We start from the raw sequence: 27,006 nt of genomic DNA, 5'->3' as shown, positions 1-27,006 counted from the left end.
ACAACATGTCTGCATTGAATTCAAATGACCCAAGCCAACCCACATACATGCATTGTGTTGCAGCCACAATCCACCACACCCTATTCTCAAAACGTTATGTCTGTATTGTGACAAGAACAGTTGTACAGTGACTGCCCATACATGACCATGCTTAACAAACCCCCAGGGCCTGTATAGAAGTATTCCTGTCTATATGTCTAGCCCACTGGGAACAGGGTCATGGGTACAACAAGCTGTGGCCTGGGTCAGAGTTCAGCTGCCCTAATATGCCCCAGGAGGGAGTGGCGTTTTTAATTGCTCTGTGGAGGTCTGTATGGAGCTATATAGCCAAAGCCTTTTGTTAAACTTCTGTTACAGTTTGTTCTCAACACTCCCACTCAATCTGTCAGCGGGGATAGACGGCGTGACTTCCAGCTCACCCATCCATCTGTGTGTGAAAACAAACTGTCCGTCCGTCCCTGAATGTGTTGGATGCCTCCCTCCTCACTGCCTTTTAGTGGGCCCTGTCAGCCTGCTGACGGCTATAGAAGAGATATCCTCCCACAACGTACATCCACTGGATGCTGTAGACACTGTAGACCAGTGTTTCCCAACTCCTTTCCTCCAGTACCCACAACGCACCAATTTGTAAGTCGCTTTGGATAAGAGCGTCTGCTAAATGACTTAAATGTAAATGTAAATGTACCCCCAACAGTACATATTTTGTTGTGGCCCCGGACAACCACACCTGATTTTACTTGTCAACTAATCATCAAGCCCTTGACAAGTTGAATCAGGTGTTTTTGTCCGGGGCTACAGCAAACAAATTGTACTATTGGGGGAACTGGAGGACCAGAGTTGGGAAACACTGCTGTCGACAACCACAAAGAGGGAGAGAATCACATATAAGATGGTTAAATCATATTGGAATTCAAAGATCAATAGGTCTATTTTGGCCTGAAGATATATGCATTACCTCATACATCAGTGATTTCTGGATGTTTCTCGTGCTATTCTCCAAATATAGTTTCTGTCAGTGCTAAGGACTATCAGTTAGATTTATGACCAGCTCTTCCACTCCCAACTTCCAAAGACTTGATTTATGTTTTTTTAATCTGGATGACATTGCACACTTAATCTTATGGAGTGTACCATCATCAACAGATCATTTTAGATGTTATAATGGTTTGAAATGCACATCGCAGACACAAAAAAAAATACACACAATGTAAAACAAGAAGATTCGTTTTATTTTATTAGATTGGTCATAATCAACAGTAAATTTCAACAAGTTTTCTGAGTTGCATGGCAACTACTGTAGTAGAGTGTATTGTGGATACTGTGGGTGTTTCTTCTCTGTGGTGATGGAGTTATTAATATGCTAAATTATTTTGCATTCCTCGTATTTATATAAAAAAGCGGTGGACAAAGGCACTTTTTATGCTGTCCAAAAGGGTGTCAAGAGTTGCCAGTAAAGTCATTTATCTGACTTTAATTCAGCTGGCTTTTTCTGATCACTTCAAGATGTTCTCCCCTCACAGTCCCTCATTTTTGGAGGCTGAAAAACCAAACTGACAGATATTCACAATATTTACTGGCCAGCTTCAAAGTCTTGTTCCAATTCAGCTGGAGCTCCATTCCACAAAATTATTTTATTTTACCCCTCAGAACAACTGCCAAGGAGGCAAAAAGCTGATTTTTCAGTGATTCTGTCATTATTATCAAACGGGTGTCCTCCTTGCCAAAGCGTGACTCCTCGCCTTGAGCTTCTTGCTCTGTATTTCAGAGTAGGAGAAAAGGTATTGTGTCTTACCCTGTGTCTGAGCACAGATGTGATTCACCCTGCTCTTTCTTTCTACCCCTGCTGCTGGGCTCGGTGGCCTACAGTGGGCATCGCGTCACAGATAAGATGTCCCCTCGGAAACACAAGCTGTTTTGTGACCTCCGGACAGGCCCTTATCTTTCAAACACTCCAGAGAAACTGGGTCAGCTGGAGTCACCATGAATATATATAGGGCTGCTTAATGTGGTGGAACATCTATGGCCTCACTGCCATAAACTTAGTATGTGCTGTTTCTGTTGTGAGTGGGGGGCTTAAGTCTCTATAGACAGCAGGTCATATTTTTAGTTAGCCTATATCGAGATGTTATTGTGAAACGGATCAGCTTGTCGAAGCACCCGAACACAGGCGGGAAGTATAAAATGAACAGACCAGAGGCAGTGGTTGTGGTTCCTCTTGTATTGTTTACTAAACGGGTCTTCTTTCACCTGACAAAAATAACTCCCGTGCAGGGAACGTCCAACTCTGAAACAACTGCGTAACAAAAGAAATAAACATAAACTAAGCCATTGACCAAAAGGCCATGGCCAAAAAAGCAAAACAAAAACAACAAACGGCTACTCCTGTCTTTAGACTAGTTACAAGAGGAACACTCCTCTCTACCTATAGCCTGCCTTGGTTAACAGAGAGACAAGGTGCCCCGTACATAGACGCTTTCTCTGAGGTAGGAAAAACCCATGTCCTCGCAGGTCCCCGTCTCTACTCCCAATCGTCCCCCAGCTCCTCTCCTGGCACACGGATATAGAGGAAGACACAAAGCAATTAGTGGGCCCAGCTGTGTACTAATTGGCTTTACACTGAGTACCTGTCCCCTGAGGATGGTGCTGTCGTGTCGTCTTCCTCCGGCTGGTCACTGAACTCTCACATTATGGATTGAGATTTGACAGATGTTCCATCCAAGGACCGGTCAAGTTCTTACATGTATCTGAGAAGATTTGGAAAAGGAACACTTATTCTTCCCAAATCCTCAAATGGATGAGTTTTTCGCTTCTTGACTTATGTCTAGTGTCTGACTCAAAACATTTAAACACCTCAGTCGTCACAGAGGACCCACCAGTCCCCACTCCAATAGTACTAGATATTTCCTTTACAATGACAGTAAATCATTATCCTGGTTGTTTATGTGAATCCTCTACAAGCTTATTTTGGCCCTGCCGTCATAAAGTGAGGAATGACGAGTCGGGTGAGTTCAGGGCCGGCAGGTTGTCAGTTTAAGCGCAGTCAGGGGACTCTTTGGGTGGAGTCATCATTCCGCGTCATTACTACAATAACAATGGCGTCATGAGAAACCTGTCGGAGGGCTCTGATGGAAGTCTATGTGTGTTCCATCTGTGCGTATATAATAACAGAGAATGTCTCTTGGAGAATGAGTGAGCGACCAACCATGAAGTCAGATAGGTGTTGAGATTAGTGCAGGTCATGACAGTCTGTCAGTTCCAATCTCTTACCCCTGACCAGACTGTACCACTAACACTAATCTGGAGTCAACCTGACCCTGGATTACAGACCCCATGTGATGAAGGAAGGCTGAGCCTAACGTTAAACTTCAGCCTTCAGCTCTACATCCCTATAGTCCCTGTCGCCTCCACATGCAGTGTTGTTGTCTCTCTGAGTGGGAGCTATCAGAGTTCCGTTTCCCCAAGAGATATGGTTTGGTCAGAGCTCATAGTGTATAACCCCATGACATGAGTTGTCCATTGCGTCTTCTTTATGTGCCCCATGGCTCACCCAAACAGGAAACAATGTCCGCCCATTTGCTTACACTTGAGTCGGCCTGTTTACATCATTACTAACAGAGGGGCTTGGGGATAAGTCATGGGGGAGTCAGCTATTTATGACCTTAAACTTGTTCCCCTTTTAATCCCCCATACCACCAACACACATGCACGCACACAGGCACACGCACACACAGACACATATATAAATACACACACACACACACACATACACACACACACACACACACACACACACACACACACACACACACACACACACACGCACACACAGACACATATATAAATATACACACACACACACACACACACAGTGCATTCAGAAAGTATTCAGACCCCTTGTCTTTTTCCAGTTTGTTATGTTACAGCTGTATTCTAAAATTGATTAAATGTTTTTTTTCCTCGTCAACCTACAGACAAATACCCCATAATGACTAAGCAAAACCAGGTTTTTATACATTTTTGCTAATTTGTAAAGAATTTAAAACTAAAATATCACATGTACATAAGTATTCAGACCCTTTACTCAGTACTTTGTTGAAGGACCTTTGGCAGCGATTACAGTCTCGAGTCTTCTTGGGTATGACGCAACAAGCTTGGCACACCTGTATTTGGGGATTTTCTCCCATTATTCTCTGCAGATCCTCTTAAGCGCTGTCAAGTTGGATGGGTAGCGTCGATGCACAGCTATTTTCAGGTCTCTCCAGAGATGTTCGATCGGGTTCAAGTCCGGGCTCTGGCTGGGCCGCTCAAGGACATTCAGAGACTTGTCCTGGAGCCACTCCTGCGTTGTCTTGGCTGTGTGCTTAGCGTCGTTGTCCTGGTGGAAGGCGAACCTTGGCATTCAGGCCAAAGAGTTCAATCTTGGTTTCATCAGACAAGAAAATCTTGTTTCTCATGGTCTGAGAGTCTTTAGGTGTTTTTTGGCAAACTCCAAGCGGGCTGTCATGTGCCTTTTACTGAGAAGTGGCTTCCGTTCTACCATAAAGCCCTGATTGGTGGAGTGCTGCAGAGATGATTGTCCTTCTGGAAGATTATCCCATCTCCACAGAGGAGCTCTGGAGCCATGTCAGAGTAACCATCGGGTTCTTGGTCATCTCCCCGACCAAAGCCCTTCTCCCTCGATTGCTCAGTTTGGCCGGGTGGCCAGCTCTAGGAAGAGTCTTGGTGGTTCAAAACTTCTTCCATTTAAGAAGGATGGAGGCTACTGAGTTCTTGGGGACCTTCAATGCTGCAGAAATTGTTTCGTACCCTTCCCCAGATCTGTGTCCCAACACAATCCTGTCTAGGAGCTCTACGGACAATTCCTTCGACCTCATGGCTTTGCTTTTGCTCTGACATGCACTGTCAACTGTGAGACATTATATAGACAGGTGTGTGCCTTTCCAAATCATGTCCAATCAATTGAATTCACCACAAGTGGACTCCAATCAAGTTGTAGAAACATCTCAAGGATGATCAATGGAAACAGGATGCACCTGACCTCAATTTCGAGTCTCATATCAAAGGGTCTGAATACTTATGTAAATATGTTTTTTCTGTTTCTTTATTTTTAATACATTTTTAAAACCCTGTTTTCAATTTGTCATTATGGGGTATTGTATGTAGATGATTTATTTAATACATTTTAGAATAAGGCTGTAACGTAACAAAATGCGGAAAAGGTCAAGGGTTCTGAATACTTTCCAAATGCACTGTATATATACAGTACGCTGAGTTTATAATACATTAGGAGCATCTTCCTAATATTGAGTTGCACCCCCTTTTGCCCTCAGAACAGCCTCAATTAGTTGGGGCTTGGATTCTACAAGGTGTCGAAAGCGTTCTACAGGGATACTGGTCCATGTTGACTCCAATGCTTCCCACAGTTGTGTCAAGTTTTACTTTGGGTGTTGGACCCGTTCTTGAGAAAGACAGGAAACTGTTGGGCATGAAAAAAACTGCAACGTTTGCAGTTCTTGACTAATTCAAAGGCACTTTAATATTTGTTCTTGCCCATTCACCACCTGAATGGCACACATACACAATCCATGTCTCAATTGTCTCAATGCTCAATTTACTATAAAAGTGACAACAAAAAAACACAATACATTATTTACCATTAATTTCTATTGGTCACAAAATAATCTGAAACACAACCAAAACAAACAACAAATGCATCCAACAAGTTTGTAGAGTTACGAGCTTGATGTAATCATTGCGTGCTAGAAATATGAGGCCAAGTACTAAACTTTTGACTACTTTAATACACTTATAAGGGAATTTGTCCCAATAATTTTGCTCCCCTAAAATGTACAAAAAGTGCTGTAATTTCTAAATGGATTAGAATACCCTAAAATTAAAGTTGACAGCCTGCACATTAACCTCATAGTTACTGCACAATTTCAAATCTAAAGTGCTGGAGTACAGCACCAAAACAACAAAAAATGTGTCTCTGTCTCAATTATTTTGGAGCTGACTGTATATACAGTATATATAGAGAGAGAGGCCTGTACTCACATGATAGTTTGTTTTGCCTCCCATCACTCCCCAGACCCTGCCTGTTCCCTTATAAGCTCACTATTTCCACCAGCTAGCACACCAGCAAAACAAGAGCAGATACATTATTATTGGGAAAATTTGCCATGGCAGCTTGTCAGGTTCCAGTCGTCACGGCAATGGGAAAAGGCCTAATGATTTACTCTTTGTTTAACTCTGTGAAAAAACAAACCCTGCATGGTCCCAATGTGGTGGCATGACTAAGAGGCTGAGGCATGTGGTGCTCTTCTCCTGCCTCCTGCCTGGGCCACTAGCTACCTCCTCTGGCTGTCTGGGTGACTCAGGAGCACAGCTCTCTGCTGTTGAATGGACACATAAACAAACGCCACTCACCATCACACTATCTTTCCTCCTTTCCGCACATGGTTGGGGGGGAAAAACACTCTCTGCCTCCAGTATATTTCCTAACGTGAGCTTATAGGATGCATTGACCTTGGTCACAGTGTGGGAAATAAACTGTAGGAACAGGGATGCTAATCTAAGACATACCCATCTCTGCTCTGTTTCCAACTACCCTGGTCTTTCAGGAAAATAACCATCTCTATATCTCTCTCTCTGTTTTGTAAAAAAAAGATTTGATAAGATACCAAGAACAAATACAATAGAGTGTGTGTGTGTGTGTGTGTGTGTGTGTGTGTGTGTGTGTGTGTGTGTGTGTGTGTGTGTGTGTGTGTGTGTGTGTGTGTGTGTGTGTGTGTGTGTACACAGTTCACGTGCATTTCACTCTATCTAGTGATGCCACTCTGATGTATGCTCTGATGTATTATATTGTTAAAAAAAGCCATCTATCATATGTCATTCATAGCATCTATCATATGTCATCTATGTCATCTATCATATGTAATCTATGGTATCTATCATATGTCATTCATAGCATCTATCATATGTCATCTATGGCATCTATCATATGTCATCTATAGCATCTATCATATGTCATCTATAGCATCTATCATATGTCATCTAGGGCATCTATCATATGTCATCTATAGCATCTATCATATGTCATCTATCATATGTCATCTAGGGCATCTATGGCATCTATAAGTATGTGGACACCCCTTCAAATGAGTGGATTTGGCCATTTCAGCCACACCCGTTGCTGACAGTTGTACAGTATAAAGTCGAGCACACCGCCATGCAATCTCCATAGACAAACATTGGCGGTAGAATGGCCCTACTGAAGAGCTCAGTGACTTTCAACGTGGCACCGTCGTACGATGTCACCTTTCCAACAAGTCAGTTTCTCAAATTTCTGCCCTGCTAGAGCTGCCCCGGTCAATTCTAAGTGCTGTTATTGTGAAGTGGAAACGTCTAGGAGCAACAACGTCTCAGCGGCAAAGTGTAGGCCGCACAAACTCACAGAATGGGACCGCCGAGTGCTGAAGCATGTAGCGTCTGTCCTCGGTTGCAACACTCACTACCGAGTTCCAAACTGCCTCCGGAAGCAACGTCAGCACAATAACTGTTCGTCGGGAGCTTCATGAAATGGGTTTCCATGGCCAACCAGCCGCACACCAGCCAAGATCACCATGCACAATGCCAGCGTCGGCTGTAGGGGTGTAAAGCTCACTGCCATTGGACTCTGGAGCAGTGGAAACGCGTTCTCTGGAGTGATGAATCACGCTTCACCATCTGGGTTTGACGGATGCCAGGAGAACTCTACTTACCAAAATGCATGGTGCCAATTGTAATGTTTGGTGGAGAAGAAATAATGGTCTGGGGCTGTTTTTCATGGTTCGGGCTCGGTCCCGTAGTTCCAGTGAAGAGACACCTTTACATTACATTCGAGACGATTCTGTGATTCCAACTTTGTGGCAACAGTTTGGGGAAGACCCTTTCCTGTTTCACGATGACAACCCAACAATCCGATACTGTACTACCATGGAGTGTTTTCTTCTCCTAGACATCAACGAGTGTCTGATGAACGGGATCTGTAAGAACGCTGAGTGTCTGAATACCAGAGGAAGCTACAGATGCACCTGTAAACCAGGCTACATGCTGGACCCTGCCAGGAGCCACTGTGTCTGTGAGTACTCCTACTGCCTTCCTGTTACGTCTGATGGTCTGTCTGTCTTATGGTGTTTCCTTGGTCTGTGAGTACTCCTACTGCCTTCCTGTTACGTCTGATGGTCTGTCTGTCTTATGGTGTTTCCTTGGTCTGTGAGTACTCCTACTGCCTTCCTGTTACCTCTGATGGTCTGTCTGTCTTATGGTGTTTCCTTGGTCTGTGAGTACTCCTACTGCCTTCCTGTTACGTCTGATGGTATGTCTGTCTTATGGTGTTTCCTTGGTCTGTGAGTACTCCTACTGCCTTCCTGTTACGTCTGATGGTCTGTCTGTCTTATGGTGTTTCCTTGGTCTGTGAGTACTCCTACTGCCTTCCTGTTACGTCTGATGGTCTGTCTGTCTTATGGTGTTTCCTTGGTCTGTGAGTACTCCTACTGCCTTCCTGTTACGTCTGATGGTCTGTCTGTCTTATGGTGTTTCCTTGGTCTGTGAGGTCTGTCTCATGGAGGCTTGTATATGTTTTTTCGGACAGCGGACAAGGCTGTGTCAGACCAGAGGGGGATGTGTTACCGCTCAGCGTCAGCGGGGATCTGCTCTCTGCCTCTCGCTCAGCACATCACCAAACAGATCTGCTGCTGCAGCCGTGTGGGCAAGGCCTGGGGCACGGCCTGCGAGAGGTGCCCCCTGCCAGACACAGGTACCCACACACCCTCTCTCTCTATGTCTCTCTCTTACATTTCTCTCTCTCGTTTCTCTCTCTTATTTCTCTCTCAACACTACAACCTCGATGAACCCGTTAAATATCTCTAGTTTGATTACACTTGGTGAACATTCATTGGCTGGGTTGGATTTTAACAGCGGGGCGAAATGCGGGATCTTAGGCTGCGTATTGTGATGTTAATGAAAGCATACAGTACATGCTACTCAACACAACAGTCATTCAGGCTTCACTCACTATATTACACTGGCCTGGATAGCCAGTCATGTATTGCAGTTCAAAGAAAACCCAATGTGTTTGATGTGGAATTAGATCAAAACAACAGAACCTTTATATGTTGAGACTGTATAATATTATAATAGTGGGAGTGAATGGTGTGTTATCACACAGGCCCTTGGAGAGAAACGCCAGTTATAGTCCAGCGTTGTCTCCCAAAGAAAGAAAAACGAGTCAAGCCAAATCAAACATGGGCTGTGGTTGTCATCCTCTTTTTTTTCTTGACGATTTTATCTTCAAAGTCAAAGAAAAGGCCATTATTTAGAGCAGTGACCGGTTTGGCAAGTGATTCATGGAGGTTGTCATAGATCAGATATCAGAGAGCCAGACCTCCATGGTGCTATGCCAGACTAGTGCTCTGCTCTATGTGTAGATGCAGTCCACATACAGCCTGATTACCCTGTCATCGCCAGACACTGACTTTTGTACAGATGAAGGATCTTCATGTGAAACAGTTTGTTACAGCAGGAAAATAATACTGCAGCTACAGGAGATTCATGGATATTTTTGTAGGGGTTGATACATTTTTCTTAAGGGAAAATCAAGTCTGAAATTTCCAAGTGGAAATTACAAACTTCAGAAGCCTTTTTAAACCTCAAATACGCTACATGTTTTACATTTCCTGCATTGCAGGAAGTTCTCCTGTAAACGGGGAATCTAATTAAGATCCTACATCTGTATGGCGTGACAAGCTGTTAGAGCCATGTTGAACACAGAGCATCCAGACTCATTATTAGTCGTAATAGGAGCACATTGACTTGCCTTCCTGTCAGACTTAGAGCTCTGATGTGGAATTAGCCACAAATCCCCATCTCCATCCGCATTAGACAGATCAGTTAGGAGACTTCATCGTATCCATGCTTCTTGCATGTACAGTTGCACCTAACCACAGTGCTGTCAGTATTGGTATCTATATTCTAGAGATTATTTGTCCATTATAAAATTGTCATAGAGGCCTGTGTTCCAGGTCAGGCAGGGTACAATACTATTTAACTGTAATAGATTCACCCCTGTTGAAATGTGTTGGGCTCCAACACAAAGAGATGCAATCACCCTCCTTTTATTTCTTCAGTCAGTCCTCCACACTCTGGCACTGGCTCGCTTACTCACTCTTCTCCTGCCCAGAGTTCAAAGGTCAGTTAGTATTACATGATCCTCTACTTCCCCCCTGACACTGCCCCCCTGGCACTGCCTGTGTCTGAAACTAGGGATGTGACAAATGAAAAACAAATATATATCTTTAAACAAAAAAAATATTCTTAGTTTAAATGCTACGGAAAAAAATATATACATTTTCCCAACTGTTAACGATAGTGACGTAGTGGTGGAGAGTCGACTCCAAACGGAATGCTGTATCTCGCAATTTCTTGGCTTGCATGTGTCTCGCAACTTCAGTAAAGCAGGGCCCTAATCATCAATTATTGACTGAACACACATTCACATCATGAAAGAGAAAGAGCAAGCGAGCCACCGCAACAGAGAGGAGTGGGCAGGCAGAAAGAATCGCATGTGTCTTGGTAATATGTATCGCGCATATTTACTAAAGTAGCCTAAAGTTCACGTCTTCCTCTTTGGTTTTATTTCAATTACACAAATTTCTTCTAAACGCTAACGATCCCAATTGAATTTAAACGTTCACACCCATCTGACACATACACATCCCCTCTGTGATAGCCTCTCTGACGGCTGTCACTGCCCTGGCAGCTCCCTCCCTGGCCATGGATGAAACCTAATCCCCTTCACAGAGGAGAGACTACAGTATGGCATGCTGTAAATAATGGTATTACATGGATGGCTTTTGGTATTGCTGCGAACACCAGACAGAAATATGACCCATAATTACTGTCTGGCAGCGTTTCATGTTAGCTCAGGAGCCCAAGGGGGGAATATGGCCTTATGATGTTTTCTATGGTTCTTTGTTTGCCCCTGTACGCCTGCAGACCATTTCAAGGAGATCTGTCCCGCTGGCCACGGCTACACATACTCGCGCTCCGACGTGCAGATCTCCCTGAGACAGCTGGAGGAAGAGGAGCTGAGGAGGACTGGCATTTCCTGGGAGGCCCAAAACCCTAGCCACCCCCAACTGCCCCAGCAGCCAGCTCAGCCCCCGCAGCAGCTGCCCCACGTCCCACAGATCCCACAGTACCCCTACCACCGCCAACCACAGCATACACAACACCCCCACCAACCACAACACCCACAGGAGATACCCCACCACCCCCAGACCCCACAGTACCCTCATCAATCACACAAACCCCACCATCCACAGCACCCCCAAGAGCTCCCCCAGATCCCCCAGTATCCTCACACCCCCCAACAACCACAACACCCTCTCCATCCAGACCCAGACACCCAGAATCCAGTTTGGGAGACCCCCAGCCAGCCTCAAGGTGAGAACAATTATATTGTTAGGCATATTTTATTGAGGTATTTGTGTCCAAATAAGGTAGCAAGTCGACCATTGATAATATTATTTCTACAACATACTGTATTAAAATGGGTCTGAAGTTACGAGGTTACACAATGGAAAACCTTTTAGTAGACGAGGATAAAGTAGCTATTTACACAGACGAAAACATCAACAGGATGTTTTTATCTCCACAAATAACAGGTTTATCCTCATCTACTAAATATCAAACCGTATTCGCTTCCCCTATCTGTCAGAATACACCTCCCATAAGCATTTGAGCAGAGTACTTAATCCACACAGGTCAAACATCTGCGACCTCTGGATCTTCTGTGAAACATTCTTCTGATTTACAGTTATGAGATAAATTATCGGCATGGCCCGAGCAAAATTATTTATATAAGGAGACCATAAATATTTAGGGATTGTGTCTTCACTATCTGAGATATCTGTTTCAAATGTTTCCATAGGCTCTATAGTACATGATCAGAGTCAAGGTCTTCTCCCTGGCTTTAGGGATAAATGTGCTGTAAGAGGAGTTTTATTGGAAACAAAGACCTTAAGATGGCGTCTAAACAGTAAAACGCCCGATGAGAACATGGATTGATATCTCAATGACAATGCATGGTAATGCTAACCGAATGTCACTTTTCTCTACTGATAACACTCTACTGATTCTCTCTCTCCAAACAGATGTGGAAATGTTGAACCCGGTGAGTTCCTCTTCTCTCAGAAAAAAACACATGCTTTTGAAATGTTTATTTTAGAAGAAAACCACAGCGTCTTAGCTTTAAGACTCCTATGGTATTAAGTCATTGCAATCGATATGAAAAATACATTGATGGTAAAAACTGTCAGAAGAGAGAGAAACACATTTTGTTATAACCAAATTCGAACCTATTCTTGCTTATTCCACAGCGTCCTACTGCGACTGACTCCCCACTGAAGTACCCAGGTAATGTATCTAAATCCCAAACCATCAAAGAACCTCGTCACAATGGTGTCTGTTCATATTCATAACTCATAATCACAGTTTCAGCCTGTAATTTACTGTGGTGTTTTTACACAGTAATCCTACACCTCATGGTGCATTGATAAAACCAATGAGAGTGCCAGAGAAAACAGAGATTCATCCAGTAGTCAGGCACATGGAGTCCTGATCCATTTTCTATAAATTGCTCACACAAAGCACACAGCAGAGGCAGCCTGCCCCGGGATTCCCCTGCCAATGAAAACATTGACAGTCTGTAGGTTGAGTCCATCTATGGGTCCAGCTGATTGATGTCTGTTATCTGTTATTAGCAAGCAGAAAGGGCATATTTCATCTTTATATCACTGCCATGCTACCGTAGGAGGACCTTGTGAGTGATTGTCATGCCTTTGCCAGTTGGAAAAGCAGATACTGGGTCACTCAGGGGAAAGTAGCAGCAGCCAAGGCTGTTGGATATCCAGTGTGCTCTCCCCATTGGCCCATTGACACGTTGACACCTCATCTTTCTATCTTTCGCTCTCTGTCTTTCTTCTCTCTTTCTCTCTATGTTTCCCTCTCTGTCTCTCTCCCTCTCTCTTGTCCTCCAACTCTGTCTCCAGTAGATGTGGTAGAGAAAGTGACTCCTGACTCTCCCATCAACCTGGGGCCTGAATCTGAGGGCAAGGACACAGCCTCCATCAATGTGGCCACTCAGGTCACAGGTGAGAGGCATGGTCACAATACACTTCACGGTCTCCACTGCACTGGCCACTGTGCCTCGACATCCACTGATGCTAGATGAGTACAGTACATTAGCAGACGCAGATTTAGTTTGATTTAATGGGGTGACAAGCTTTGGTAATTGAATGAATTGGAACAGTCTACTCATAATGCTCCCCAATAACTATTTAAATGTAGAATTGCAATGAAACGTTATGCTTTCTAGATACAAATGGGATTTCTCAATTCATTTGTGACTTATGAATGTCCAACAGGCCTGTTTGATAGACATTTCTTAGGGCTGACCCGTAGTTTAGCAAGGGGAAGCAGAGGATGTGTTGTCCTCTTCGTGGACCTTCTCCCCCAAGCCAACTTGGCTTCAGGCTTCCGAGCAGCACAGAGGGCGAGAAACCAGAGAGAGTGTGCCTTTTGGAAGAGGAAACTGTCTGGACTGGACAGACGCCAGGCCTGCATGAAAAGAAGAGAGAGAAGACTGTGTGTTTGTGACTCGCGGTCATCCTATGGAGAGGGTCAGAGCTCTGAGTCAAACACAGCAGCCCACCCTCAGCTCATGTTTACAAGAACCACTTTGGACTGAAACAAACAACTGACAAGTCCAATGACAGGCTTAACAGTGCATGGCCCCTCCCTGTCATCCTGACTCTTAGTGAGCGCCCCCTGCCACATGTTTGAACACTACACCACAGTAAAACGTGTCCCCTCCATGCAGCCTGCCATAAAACAGCCTGCGCGTTTCCATGGAGAAAAACACGTGGTGAACGAGTAAACTTTCTTTGGAGTAGACAGTGTTTAAGAAGAGTTGTGTGGAAAAGACAACTTAATAGGATAGGACGAACACGGCATGTCTGTTGGTATTGTATTTTATTGTATTGTATTGTATTGAATGTTCACACAGGTAAGTCAGTGTCAGTATCTCCTCACAGATATTGACAAGTGCTCCATCACTCCAACCATATGTGGCCATGGGCTGTGCGTGCCAGTGCAGACAGGCTACACCTGCTACTGTGACCCCGGCTACAAGCTGAGCGCGCTCCAGACCAACTGCATCGGTAAGACGGGAATAGCTGGGTGGGCAAAGGGTGCTTCTCCGGGAGTTCTGTCAGCTCTCCATATCATTGTCTTAACACGAGCCTCGCCGTTCACACCACATACGATACAAGAACAGAGGCCTTGAGAACTCAAGAGCCAAGTGAAAGCGATCCCTGTGTTTATGTTGACCCTTTATGCGACGCCTGACAACAAGGTCGGAGCAATCCAGAGAGCTGCCACGGAGCTGTGATCCGTTACCTCACTCTGCAGTCGCCGTCCAAACCCTGCTCTGGCCCATCACTGAGGAATGCTTGCACTCCACTCTGCACTGCGGAGGGGCTCCAGAATGAAGGGTTGGAAAGGACAAGGTCTCCAGTGGTGAAATGGAACTGAAATGGAACACTCTTGCCTTTCTCCCCCCTCTTTCTTTCTCTCGATATCTATCTCTCTCTTTATTTGTGTCTTTCTGTCTCTCTCCCCTCCTCTCTCTCTCTCCCTCTCTGTCTATCTCCCTCCTTCCCTCTCTCTGTCCAGATGTGAATGAGTGTGAGGGGGACCCTTGTGGAGGAAAGGGCCGTTGTGTGAACACCTTTGGCTCCTACACCTGCCAATGCTACAGCGGCTACAGCCAGGTCATCACCCAGAACAGGAAGTTCTGCCAGGGTGAGATGGGGAAAAGCATGCTGGGTGCTGTAGTTTTAGGAAGGGATGTTCACCCAGTGATGTTCTCACTGCTCACATAAATACTGTACTAGCTGGTGCTCTCACACGAGAATACTAGCTAAAGCCCTCCCCAGAGCGACCAGGGGAACTGAGAGACAGATTTAAATATGAATGATGCTCTAAGAAGACACATTTGAGCTTTTTAAACGTGCTATATAAGTGTAATGTGTCATCATTTTCAAACAGTCTTTTATGTTTCAAGGCAATTTAAGGCCAATTTCAGACTAGCAATGTTTCTCTAATGAGCCATATTCACTCTATGTTACTTCCCTCTCTGACTTGTTCCCGGGGATTCTGTGCAGATATAAATGAGTGTGACATGGCCAACAAATGCCAGGATGGTGACTGTGTCAACACGGAGGGATCTTACACCTGTGAATGCAAGAGTGGCTACGCCAAGTCCTGGAAAGGGCCGTGTGAAGGTGAATCCAGCACAGAGACAGACAACCTTGATACTCTGTACTTTCAGAACATCACAATGCTGGCCATGGGTGTTTATTGGCTGCACTAGGGTTCATATCTAATCCAGCCACAGAACAGACATTGTTGTATTTTCCTCAGCTCTGAGCCAGGGGAAAAACAAAGTGGAGACTTTAAATAGGAGGCAATACCAGAGGGAGGATATGGGCATGATTATTGGTGTGTGTGTGAGCGTGCGAGTGCCCTTGTAAATGTAGAGACTAGATCCAGGCTTATCTTAATGGTATTTCCTCAACTCCACTCTCTCCTCTCCCTCCCCTGTTCCACTGCCAGACGTAGATGAGTGCCAGGGCCCCAGTCCGTGCCCCAGTGGAAGGTGTGTCAACACCCCAGGCTCCTTCCAGTGCCAGGCCTGTGGCCCCGGGTTCAGGGCTGCCAGCGGGAGATGTCTGGGTAAGATGGGCCTCCACGGGCCATGCCTGGAAATGAGCTGGGTTTCCCTCTTAAACTTCTTTATGATTTGATAATATTACCCCAGCCTGCCTGGCACACTTTACGTAAGCAAAGCTTGCAGTTGGCAACACCAGAAATGACCAATAAGATGTCATCAGTGCAACCGATACTCTACAGTTTGCAACCAAATTGGACTGTCTGAATTAGATTTTTCACTTATGGCTTTGCTCTTAGGGCTGGAGTCATTAAGGATAGTGGAAAACGTATTTCATGCTGTTATACTCTTTTCAAAGGGGTTAATATTGGATGTTTTATGTGCAGGGGACTACCACAGCACCCCAACCACAGCGCTCGCAGGAGAGGCCTTGGCGGGGCTTGAGTGATGGCTCTCTCATAGCGTGGGCAGTGATTTAGTGACTCATAGGCTAGGTCCTTCCCTCCCTCACTCCCCCTCGCTCTATTATTTTTGTAATATCTGCCAATCCCTGGCCCCCAGGGCCAGACCCATACTGTTCAACCCCCTAGAGTCGATGTCCACGCCCCCGCTGAAATTGAAAAAATCTCCACAAAAATCTTTTTACATTGGATGCGTCTTAACATGCCAAAGTCTCACTTCCGCATCTACAGTGAAAAGGTGACAGGTGTTTGTCAGACCAAGCCGGTCTTCTCATAGTATCGTCTGTAACGTCCGAACGATTTGGGCCACACACTAATATGACCCCTCTGTGGAAAGGTGAGACTCTCATGAACACGTACATGTTTTGCTCTAGGACGCTCACAGGCTGAACAAGATTCGTCTGAAGGTCCCCCGGTTCCAGTTGAAAACATTTATGGAAGGACTGTAAATATGGAAACTGTTTAATGCCAAGAATGATGGGGTTAAAATCGTGGGAAAAAATAACAAATGTTTCCGGATTTTTCTTATATCTCTCAGATATAGGGCAGACACCTCAGAACAAACTTATTTTTTATTTTTGGGGGGACTATCTGTTGTTCCGTGTAGTGAATCTGTTATTCAATGCGTTTGTATGGGCTAATAGCAGTAAGGACTGTCTGTTATTCAATGCGTTTGTATGGGCTAATAGCAGTAAGGACTGTCTGTTATTCAATGCGTTTGTATGGGCTAATAGCAGTAAGGACTGTCTGTTATTCAATGCGTTTGTATGGGCTAATAGCAGTAAGGACTGTCTGTTATTCAATGCGTTTGTATGGGCTAATAGCAGTAAGGACTGTCTGTTATTCAATGCGTTTGTATGGGCTAATAGCAGTAAGGACTGTCTGTTATTCAATGCGTTTGTATGGGCTAATAGCAGTAAGGACTGTCTGTTATTCAATGCGTTTGTATGGGCTAATAATAAGGACTGTCTGTTATTCAAGGACTAAGGACTGTCTGTTATTCAATGCGTTTGTATGGGCTAATAGCAGTAAGGACTGTCTGTTATTCAATGCAGTAAGGACTGTCTGTTATTCAATGCTTTTGTATGGGTTAATAGCAGTAAGGACTGTCTGTTATTCAATGCGTTTGTATGGGCTAATAGCAGTAAGGACTGTCTGTTATTCAATGCGTTTGTATGGGCTAATAGCAGTAAGGACTGTCTGTTATTCAATGCGTTTGTATGGGCTAATAGCAGTAAGGACTGTCTGTTATTCAATGCGTTTGTATGGGCTAATAGCAGTAAGTGGGACTGTCTGTTATTCAATGCGTTTGTATGGGCTAATAGCAGTAAGGACTGTCTGTTATTCAATGCGTTTGTATGGGCTAATAGCAGTAAGGACTGTCTGTTATTCAATGCGTTTGTATGGGTTAATAGCAGTAAGGACAAATAAAATAAAATAAACGTACTTCAATTCTAAATGAAATAGCTAAATGATCCTTGGTATGACCTTCTTAAAACAATTCCATATAGCTTAGTAGAACCCCCCCTCTGGCTTAGACAGTGCTTAGACTGTTATGGGTTAAACATATCACCCTTGTTATTGCTGATCTTTTCATATCATCTGCTGCTGTAAAAGATTGTTTGTAATACTTCAATTTGTGAGAGTCAAAATATTTTCCCTTGGCCTCAGCCTTAAACAAACAGCCTATTATTTTTGGATGGCTCCGGCCTCTGCAGTGGAGCCCAGCGGGGCTATGTCTTTATTACTGGGTCAAGGGGAGAGGACTGGAGTGATGACTGAGATGTATGAAGGGGTCAAGGGGTCAATATTACCCAACTGTTAAAAGGCCCTGTCAGACAAAAAGGGCTGTGGTTAGTCAACCATATAACTGCCTCTGTTACACTATAAAACCACTACGAGGGTTTAATAGGGCTTCAATACACAATGCATGACACACTATACAAGGTCTGTAGCATGCTGAACGAGCCAACGTCCCAGTGTAGCAACCCCCACCCAACCCTGAGGTGTTCTTGTAAGACGCTCCAGGCTGGTATTGTGACATCTTCTCCTTCTCGCCTCCTCCAGAAGAATATTGTATATTTTAGCGTCTGAGGTGATTATTGTGTAAAGGTCAAGTCCTCCCTGACTGAGCTGGCCTGTGAAAGGTGAACTTATCCAGGCAGGTTTTTTGGCCCGTTCTACAACTTCTTCCCAATGACTCCTATGACGGAAGAAGGCTCAACCTTACGGGCTCTTTGATTACTCCAGGCTTATTACTTTCCCTTCAAAGAAAACACTACATGGGCTCCATTATTTTCTGCTCGTAGGTCTTTAAACAAATACAATCAATGCACTCATAGCGTTCTATATTGTGATGTGGAGTATGACTAGCTGCTGACTTGCACTTCCTCTGGAAATGAGGTGGAACAGAGGAGCTAACAGGCTAATATCCACATGGGTGATGGAACTCAACTAAAACGGAGGATCATGTATGCAAGCAGCGTGTGTGTTCTCTATGTTTGTTTCCAGTGTTTGCCTCAGTCAATTGCCTGTAGCACAGTAGTTGGAGCCCAATTGGCTGCGTTGTGGATAAGCCTAATTGGTTGTGCGATAGAGAGAACAGCTCCAGCCTCATGTCGGGCTTATCGTAGAGGACTGAGAGATGCCAGGAGATTGCAGAAACAAAGTTTTGGGCCGTACTGACAGACGTCTGGCTAGAGCCATCGTGAGACGAGACACACAAAGCCCTGCCTGTATTCCACTGAATGTTTTCAGTGCAGTAGCCCTCTGTTTCTACTGTGTCATTCACCTCACACTGAACCTGCCCACACAACTGTGTTGAGAGAGTTGTACTCTGCCCACTCACACACTCACAGACACACAGATGCTCTCTATCACACGCACAGAGGAAGGAGCTGCCTGGCAAATTCTTAGAGAGCCATGAAATATAGTCTTTGTTTTATGCCTTTTGGAGTCAACTAAAACAACATTTCTGTATGATTTCTTCCACAAAAATAACTTGCTTTTGACATTGTCATGTGTATTGACTTAGAGCATGAATTGGGAAAGATTAAGGCAGGGCAATAGATAATAACAAACATTCACAGGGTACAGTATATTCCAACTAATCATGTCGTGGGTTCTGGGTGTTTTACTGTCTGAAATCTGTCACAGTGAAACTCATGTGTCTTTGTGCGTGGTGACCTGAATGTTGGTGACCGGTCTTGACCCTCAGATGTCAACGAGTGTTTGGACCAATCAGCGTGCGCCCACGGTAGGTGTGTCAACTCCGAGGGCTCCTACAGCTGCAGCTGTTCCCAAGGATACCAGGCTTCTCTGGACAACAGCAGTTGCCAAGGTACTTGTTTGTGAAAACATAAGTCCCACATCATTCATTCTCCAGTTTCGATATTAAAATAAACAGTTCTCTGAAGCGGAAATGGTGCTACTGTAGAAGCCTTTGAGGTCCAGGGGGTTTTAATAAATGTTGTTAACAGTGAGGAGGAGTGGTGGTTTAACAAGGTCCTCCAACATACGGTCTTTTCTCCAGATGTGGATGAGTGTCTGCTCCCTGGAGCCTGCCTCCATGGCAGGTGTGTCAATCTGGATGGCTCCCACAGGTGCAGCTGTAACCCTGGTTACCAAAGCGCTCCTGACGGCAGGGCCTGTGAAGGTCTGTAAAAGATTAGATGTGTGGAATACGACCCTTCACGGCATGCTGCTGTTCTCCTCGAGCTCTGAGCTCTCTATGGCTCTTTTAATGCCTCATTGTTGTTTTTATTAGATGTTGACGAATGTGCTACACCTGTGTGCCCCGCGGGAATTTGCACCAATTCCGAAGGTTCCTACTCATGCAAGAACTGCCGACCTGGATTCCAGCGATCAGCGGATGGACAGAGATGTGAAGGTATGGAACCCGTACAACCTTTGGCATTTCAGGCAACACACTGAAGGATCATCATCCACCATAGACAGATAAAGCATGTCAGACAGTGTGCAGCCTCCTACTGTTCATTCTTCATGTCAATCTGTCATTTTATTCCAGATGTGGATGAGTGCTCCAAGGCAGACGTGTGTCTGGGAGGGGTGTGTGCCAACACAGAGGGCTCCTTCACCTGCACCCACTGTAAAGACGGCTACAGGGTGTCCCAGGACAGGCAGAGGTGTGAGGGTGAGTCCAGCCAAAGCCTTCCCCAGCTGGAACATTCACCCACGCCTTCTGTAAAGGATGCCCTTTGCGTGCATCAACTGTATATCTGTCTCTGTTACTGTGATCTAGGTGTGTCTTAGAACTGTAACACAATACTTGTATATAGTTTGTTTGCCAATAGTAATTAATGTCTGTGCTGGTCTGGTGTCTCCTCCAGATATTGATGAGTGCCTGTCTGGGTCTGTGTGTGCTAATGGGATCTGTCTGAACTCTGAGGGCTCCTTCTCCTGCATCACCTGTCCCTCAGGCTACAGCGTCTCCCTAGACGGAGAGCTGTGTGAAGGTCGGTCCATTCTCTCTGAAACCACATCTAATGGTCCATCAAAGGAGTGGTGTTTTACTTAAAAGACCGTATTGGTGTATTACAGATATTGATGAGTGTGAGCTGCCCACTACGTGCCCCAGGGGAACATGCACCAACACTGAGGGTTCCTTCACCTGCACCACCTGTGGGTCAGGCTATAGAGTGACTGAGGATGGGCTGGAGTGTGATGGTGAGTCTTGGACTCATTTCCTGTGTACATGTGAGTTGGTGTGTGTGCCTGAGTTTGTGCATTTGTGTGCGTTAGCAGGCCGTCTGTTACCGAGTGCTCTATGAGCATGTTAGGCTCTGACCTCTGCCCTGCCTGTGACAGATGTGAGTGAGTGTGCCAGGTAACGCCCCCCATTGGGCCCCGCGTGAGTCCAGTCAGGCCTCTCTCCCACATCGCCTTTTGTTAACAGCAGGCTCAGGTTGTCTGTAAATGATGTCAGGTGTGACGGCTTGGACGCAAAGCCCCTCTCCTTAGCTAAAGATCCCAAAATACTCCTCCCAGACATCACATCATAACTGGATCCTGCATCCCTCTCCCTCTGGCACCATCCATTTGATCCGCGTTCAAAAGAAAGAGACATGGGCTTCAAATAAAACACAGTGAAGTCAGCCTGTCCCACTGATAGATCAGCTGGAGAGATAGATGTGTTGACAGTGGAACTCTATGCCATATCAATTAGAAACGGATCGAAATGATTACGTGTGGCATGTGGTCATGTTTTCCACCAGGCATTCTATCCTCTGCTACAGTTCAGGTATGTAGTTAACTGGCCTTCTCTCTCTGTTTCTCTGTCCTGTTGTTCAGATGTGGACGAGTGCTTGGTGGCTAACGTGTGCCCAGGCCAGCTGTGTCGGAACAGTCCTGGATCCTTCTCCTGCAGCAGCTGTGGGACTGGCTTTACCCTGTCTGAGGATGGCTCCCACTGCCAGGGTAAGACTGTCTAACCTCTGGAACACACTCACCCCCGCCCTCCTATTCTTCTCCCCAAGATGAACAGCGCAGATCCAGTTCATACTCTAATGTCATTTAATGGAAGGGTGGATCGAGACTAGGAAGAAGATCTCCTTTTTCTAAATGTTTTTTGCCCTGGGAAAATCCTGAAAACAAGTCCAAGTCAGACTTTGATTGGATTTTAATGGATGTCTTCATGCCAGGGAAAGATTAACGGCTTAATTTGAAATGAAACCAACCACTCCCCAGCTCCTACGCAGCCAGCACAAACTGTGGAACTCCTCTGTTGACCCACAGGCAAACCAAAAGCCATTCCATTCACTTAACAATGGCCTTCACTATTTCCCCTGTAAGAAATACAATCTGTACCAGAGCAAGGAATTTCCAATGATCACATAACAGAGAGCCATGAGTGTTTGTTGATACAGTAATTATACACCACCTGTAATAGCTTGCTGTTTTGGAATAGATGCCTGTCCCGCATACTTCTCTCCACCCTTTTTAATAAAGCACTGTCAGTGCAAGCTAATAAAGGAGGCTTTGCTTACTGTACGTGCAGACTGACTCCTTGCGTTCAGCCATTAGTCATGTTATCAGGCCAGAGGCAGACTGAGAGACTGGCTCCTTGCGTTCAGCCATTAGTCATGTTATCAGGCCAGAGGCAGACTGAGAGACTGGCTCCTTGCATTCAGCCATTAATCATGTTATCAGGACAGAGGCAGACTGAGAGACTGGCTCCTTGCGTTCAGCCATTAGTCATGTTATCAGGCCAGAGGCAGACTGAGAGACTGACTCCTTGCATTCAGCAATTAGTCATGTTGTCAGGCCAGAGGCAGACTGAGAGACTGGCTCCTTGCATTCAGACATTAATCATGTTATCAGGCCAGAGGCAAACTGAGAGACTGACTCCTTGCGTTCAGCCATTAGTCATGTTATCAGGCCAGAGGCAGACTGAGAGACTGGCTCCTTGCATTCAGCCATTAGTCATGTTGTCAGGCTAGAGGCAGACTGAGAGACTGGCTCCTTGCGTTCAGCCATTAGTCATGTTATCAGGCCAGAGGCAGACTGAGAGACTGGCTCCTTGCATTCAGCCATTAATCATGTTATCAGGCCAGAGGCAGACTGAGAGACTGGCTCCTTGCGTTCAGCCATTAGTCATGTTATCAGGCCAGAGGCAGACTGAGAGACTGACTCCTTGCATTCAGCAATTAGTCATGTTGTCAGGCCAGAGGCAGACTGAGAGACTGGCTCCTTGCATTCAGACATTAATCATGTTATCAGGCCAGAGGCAGACTGAGAGACTGGCTCCTTGTATTCAGTCATGAGTCATGTTATCAGGCCAGAGGCAGACTGAGAGACTGGCTCCTTGCGTTCAGCCATTAGTCATGTTATCAGGCCAGAGGCAGACTGAGAGACTGGCTCCTTGCATTCAGCCATTAATCATGTTATCAGGCCAGAGGCAGACTGAGAGACTGGCTCCTTGCGTTCAGCCATTAGTCATGTTGTCAGGCCAGAGGCAGACTGAGAGACTGGCTCCTTGCATTCAGACATTAATCATGTTATCAGGCCAGAGGCAGACTGAGAGACTGGCTCCTTGCGTTCAGCCATTAGTCATGTTATCAGGCCAGAGGCAGACTGAGAGACTGACTCCTTGCATTCAGCAATTAGTCATGTTGTCAGGCCAGAGGCAGACTGAGAGACTGGCTCCTTGCATTCAGACATTAGTCATGTTATCAGGCCAGAGGCAGACTGAGAGACTGGCTCCTTGTATTCAGTCATGAGTCATGTTGTCAGGCCAGAGGCAGACTGAGAGACTGACTCCTTGCATTCAGCCATTAGTCATGTTGACAGGCCAGAGAGAGACTGAGAGACTGGCTCCTTGTATTCAGCCATGAGTCATGTTATCAGGCCAGAGGCAGACTGAGAGACTGGCTCCTTGCGTTCAGCCATGAGTCATGTTATCAGGCCAGAGGCAGACTGAGAGACTGGCTCCTTGCGTTCAGCCATTAGTCATGTTGTCAGGCCAGAGGCAGACTGAGAGACTGACTCCTTGCATTCAGCCATTAGTCATGTTATCAGGCCAGAGGCAGACTGAGAGACTGGCTCCTTGCGTTCAGCCATTAGTCATGTTGTCAGGCCAGAGGCAGACTGAGAGACTGGCTCCTTGCATTCAGCCATTAGTCATGTTGTCAGGCCAGAGGCAGACTGAGAGACTGACTCCTTGCATTCAGCCATTAGTCATGTTGACAGGCCAGAGGCAGACTGAGAGACTGTCTCCTTGTATTCAGTCATGAGTCATGTTGTCAGGCCAGAGGCAGACTGAGAGACTGGCTCCTTGTATTCAGTCATGAGTCATGTTATCAGGCCAGAGGCAGACTGAGAGACTGGCTCCTTGCGTTCAGCCATTAGTCATGTTATCAGGCCAGAGGCTTACTGAGAGAATGGCTCCTTGCATTCAGCCATTAGTCATGTTGACAGGCCAGGGGCAGACTGAGAGACTGGCTCCTTGTATTCAGTCATGAGTCATGTTGTCATGCCAGAGGCAGACTGAGAGACTGACTCCTTGCATTCAGCCATTAGTCATGTTGTCAGGCCAGAGGCAGACTGAGAGACTGGCTCCTTGCATTCAGCCATTAGTCATGTTGTCAGGCCAGAGGCAGACTGAGAGACTGGCTCCTTTCATTCAGCCATTAGTCATGTTGTCAGGCCAGAGGCAGACTGAGAGACTGGCTCCTTGCATTCAGCCATTAGTCATGTTGTCAGGCCAGAGGCAGACTGAGAGACTGGCTCCTTGCATTCAGCCATTAGTCATGTTGTCAGGCCAGAGGCAGACTGAGAGACTGGCTCCTTGTATTCAGTCATGAGTCATGTTGTCAGGCCAGAGGCAGACTGAGAGACTGGCTCCTAGGCTAGATCTGACCTCACTCATGTTATGATGCTCTCCCTCTTTTCTCTCTTCCCCCTCTCTGTCTCCATCTTTCTCTCTTCTCTCTCTCCCTCTCTCTCTCTCCTCTGTCTCCATCTCTCTCTCTCTCTCTCTCTCTCTCTCTCTCTCTCTCTCTCTCTCTCTCTCTCTCTCTCCTCTCTCTCTCTCCTCTCTTTCTTTCATCCTCTCCTCTCCTCTCCTCTCCTCTCCTCTCTCCTCTCCTCTCCTCTCTCTCCTCTCCTCTCCTCTCCTCTCCTCTCTCTATCTCTCTCTCTCTCTCTCTCTCTGTCTCCATCTCTCTTCTCCTTGTCTCTCTCCTCCCCCCCTCTCTCTCCTTCAGACATAAATGAGTGCCTGTCCCCAGGGGTCTGTCCCATGGGCGTTTGCAGCAACACAGAGGGCTCCTACTCCTGTATGACCTGTGACCTTGGCTTCACGCTGGCGCCCAATGGGCTCACCTGTGAAGGTACTACTTTTTTTACTTGGGACTAAACTCTAATGACCCTTCAATTCTGCGGGAAGTTCACCTCTTATGCTGATGATTTTATTTGTCGTCAGTCACAGCTCTGCGTTGTAGATGAGTACCTGCAGATCAGTGGAGGCTGGAACGGAGCAAATGGAATGGCATCAAACATCTGGAAACAGTGTGTTTGATGTATTTGATACCATTCCACTGATGCCGCTCCAGTCATTACCACGAGCCCATCCTCCCCAGTTAAGGTGCCACCAACCTCCTGTGCAGTAGATGCGATTTGAGTCGTCATAATTCCCTGATGTAAACAATGAAAATGATGTATATTCATGTGGCAGGTTGTGACACTTTCCTTGAAGTTTTGGCCGCTTTATTTGGAGGACAAACTGAGGACCCACTTGGATTAAGGCCTAATGACCTCCCAGCTGTGGTGGGAATGTGTCGCGCTACATTACACACTGTGTGTGTCTGTTTTCCCTACGTGTCCCCCGGCAGACATCAACGAGTGTGAGGACCACGGTCTGTGTCTGGCAGGACAGTGTACCAACAACCCTGGTTCATACAGCTGCTCCTGTCCATCGGGCCTGGAGATGGTGGACGGGACATCTTGCAGAGGTACACACACTCACACCCTCTCTCTTAGGATTGGGGGGGGGGGGGGGTGACGTCCTCTCCTGTTCAGCTGTGTGTGTATTGATGAACTGTCCTTGATTAACTATCCGATTAGCCTGTCATGTTGTCATGTTTGCCTCTGTGTGTGTGTATGTATTACAGATGTGGATGAGTGTCAGTCTGGGGGGATCTGTGGAGATGGGGACTGTCTAAACACAGAGGGTTCCTACCTCTGCATCTGCCCTGATGGATACACCACAGGCATCACAGATGGAATTGGCTGCCAAGGTGAGAGAGAACAAAATATACTGTTTATAACTAACTACCAACTTGTTTGAATGTATTACCACAATTAGGACAAGCCACAAGCCCCGCTCCTGTCTGGGTGAGGGCATACAGTGCATGTAGAGGGCAGCTTGTACTCCCTGACCCTGTCTCTCTCAGGGCTGACCCCTCTCCCCTTGACCCCCCCCCCCCCTGCTCCTGCTCTGGGGTGCCTGGGTGTCCACTTGTTCCCCAGACCAGTTAGGCAGCAGTCATAAAACACAGCCATTGTTTCTAACAGGCCATGGCCAGACATCAACCGTCTCACTGCTCCCCCTCTCTCAGCTCCACTGGACCAGGTTTGATGTCATTCCAGCCGCACCCATTGCCCTGGTCACAACAGAGGGGGGAAAATGCTGCTCCTAATTGTTGGCAAGAGAACTAGCTAGCCTTTCACTGAAACCTTCTGGAGCATTAGCTGTCAAAATACAGAGGAATGGAACCCTCTGGGAGAATCAATATGAAGGGAACATAACTCAGGCTAAATGTCTGACCTGCGTATTATTGATTCTGGTATAGTTTAATGCTGAAGGGTACCTAAAGTTAGCATAGCCTGGATGAAAAAACATTGGGCATTACACTGAGCATGTTATCCCTCTAGAGTGATGTGAAGCAGGTAAGCATAGAGCAGAGCCATTCTCTGGGGGTAGAGGATCCTGGAGGGGGTTATGAGGGCCGAGACCTCTTCCAGCCATTCATTTACATTTTAGTAATTTAGCAGACACTCTTATCCAAGGGCACATCAACAGATTTTTCACCTAGTCAGCTTGGGGATTCGAACCAACGACCTTTCGTTTACTGGACCCACGCTCGTAACCGCTAGGCTACCTACCGCCCCAAACGTACTCAGCAGGCTAGGCAGCCCCTCCTCAGTAACCAGTGCTGATGGCTGGGCTCTCCCTGATGTTCCCTGGCCATGTACTACAGCACCACACCAGTGAGCAAGGCAGACCCAACCTGCACACTCCCCTGGCCCTCTGCC

At 46.1% G+C, this 27,006-nt stretch overlaps 1 protein-coding gene across 1 annotated transcript in view; it reads left to right on the top strand.

The window, feature by feature from the left end:
• The window catches only part of LOC115138494 (latent-transforming growth factor beta-binding protein 2-like), a 146,409-nt gene that overhangs the window by 99,420 nt on the left and 19,983 nt on the right, over positions 1–27,006 (top strand). Inside the window, exons 10-29 of the mRNA XM_029675385.2 lie at positions 7,997–8,119; positions 8,633–8,797; positions 11,035–11,484; positions 12,195–12,214; positions 12,420–12,456; positions 13,095–13,193; positions 14,136–14,261; positions 14,776–14,904; positions 15,267–15,386; positions 15,718–15,837; positions 19,451–19,573; positions 19,766–19,888; positions 20,000–20,122; positions 20,261–20,386; positions 20,583–20,708; positions 20,794–20,919; positions 21,544–21,669; positions 24,957–25,082; positions 25,584–25,703; positions 25,863–25,988. Coding sequence (XP_029531245.2) covers positions 7,997–8,119; positions 8,633–8,797; positions 11,035–11,484; positions 12,195–12,214; positions 12,420–12,456; positions 13,095–13,193; positions 14,136–14,261; positions 14,776–14,904; positions 15,267–15,386; positions 15,718–15,837; positions 19,451–19,573; positions 19,766–19,888; positions 20,000–20,122; positions 20,261–20,386; positions 20,583–20,708; positions 20,794–20,919; positions 21,544–21,669; positions 24,957–25,082; positions 25,584–25,703; positions 25,863–25,988 — 2,634 coding nt within the window. The remainder of the gene's footprint in view (positions 1–7,996; positions 8,120–8,632; positions 8,798–11,034; positions 11,485–12,194; positions 12,215–12,419; positions 12,457–13,094; positions 13,194–14,135; positions 14,262–14,775; positions 14,905–15,266; positions 15,387–15,717; positions 15,838–19,450; positions 19,574–19,765; positions 19,889–19,999; positions 20,123–20,260; positions 20,387–20,582; positions 20,709–20,793; positions 20,920–21,543; positions 21,670–24,956; positions 25,083–25,583; positions 25,704–25,862; positions 25,989–27,006) is intronic.

The sequence above is a fragment of the Oncorhynchus nerka genome, linkage group LG12, assembly GCF_034236695.1.
Source record: "Oncorhynchus nerka isolate Pitt River linkage group LG12, Oner_Uvic_2.0, whole genome shotgun sequence".
Taxonomy (NCBI): domain Eukaryota; kingdom Metazoa; phylum Chordata; class Actinopteri; order Salmoniformes; family Salmonidae; genus Oncorhynchus; species Oncorhynchus nerka.
Note: the sequence above shows the minus strand (reverse complement) of the source record. Positions and strands in the feature narration are given on the sequence as shown.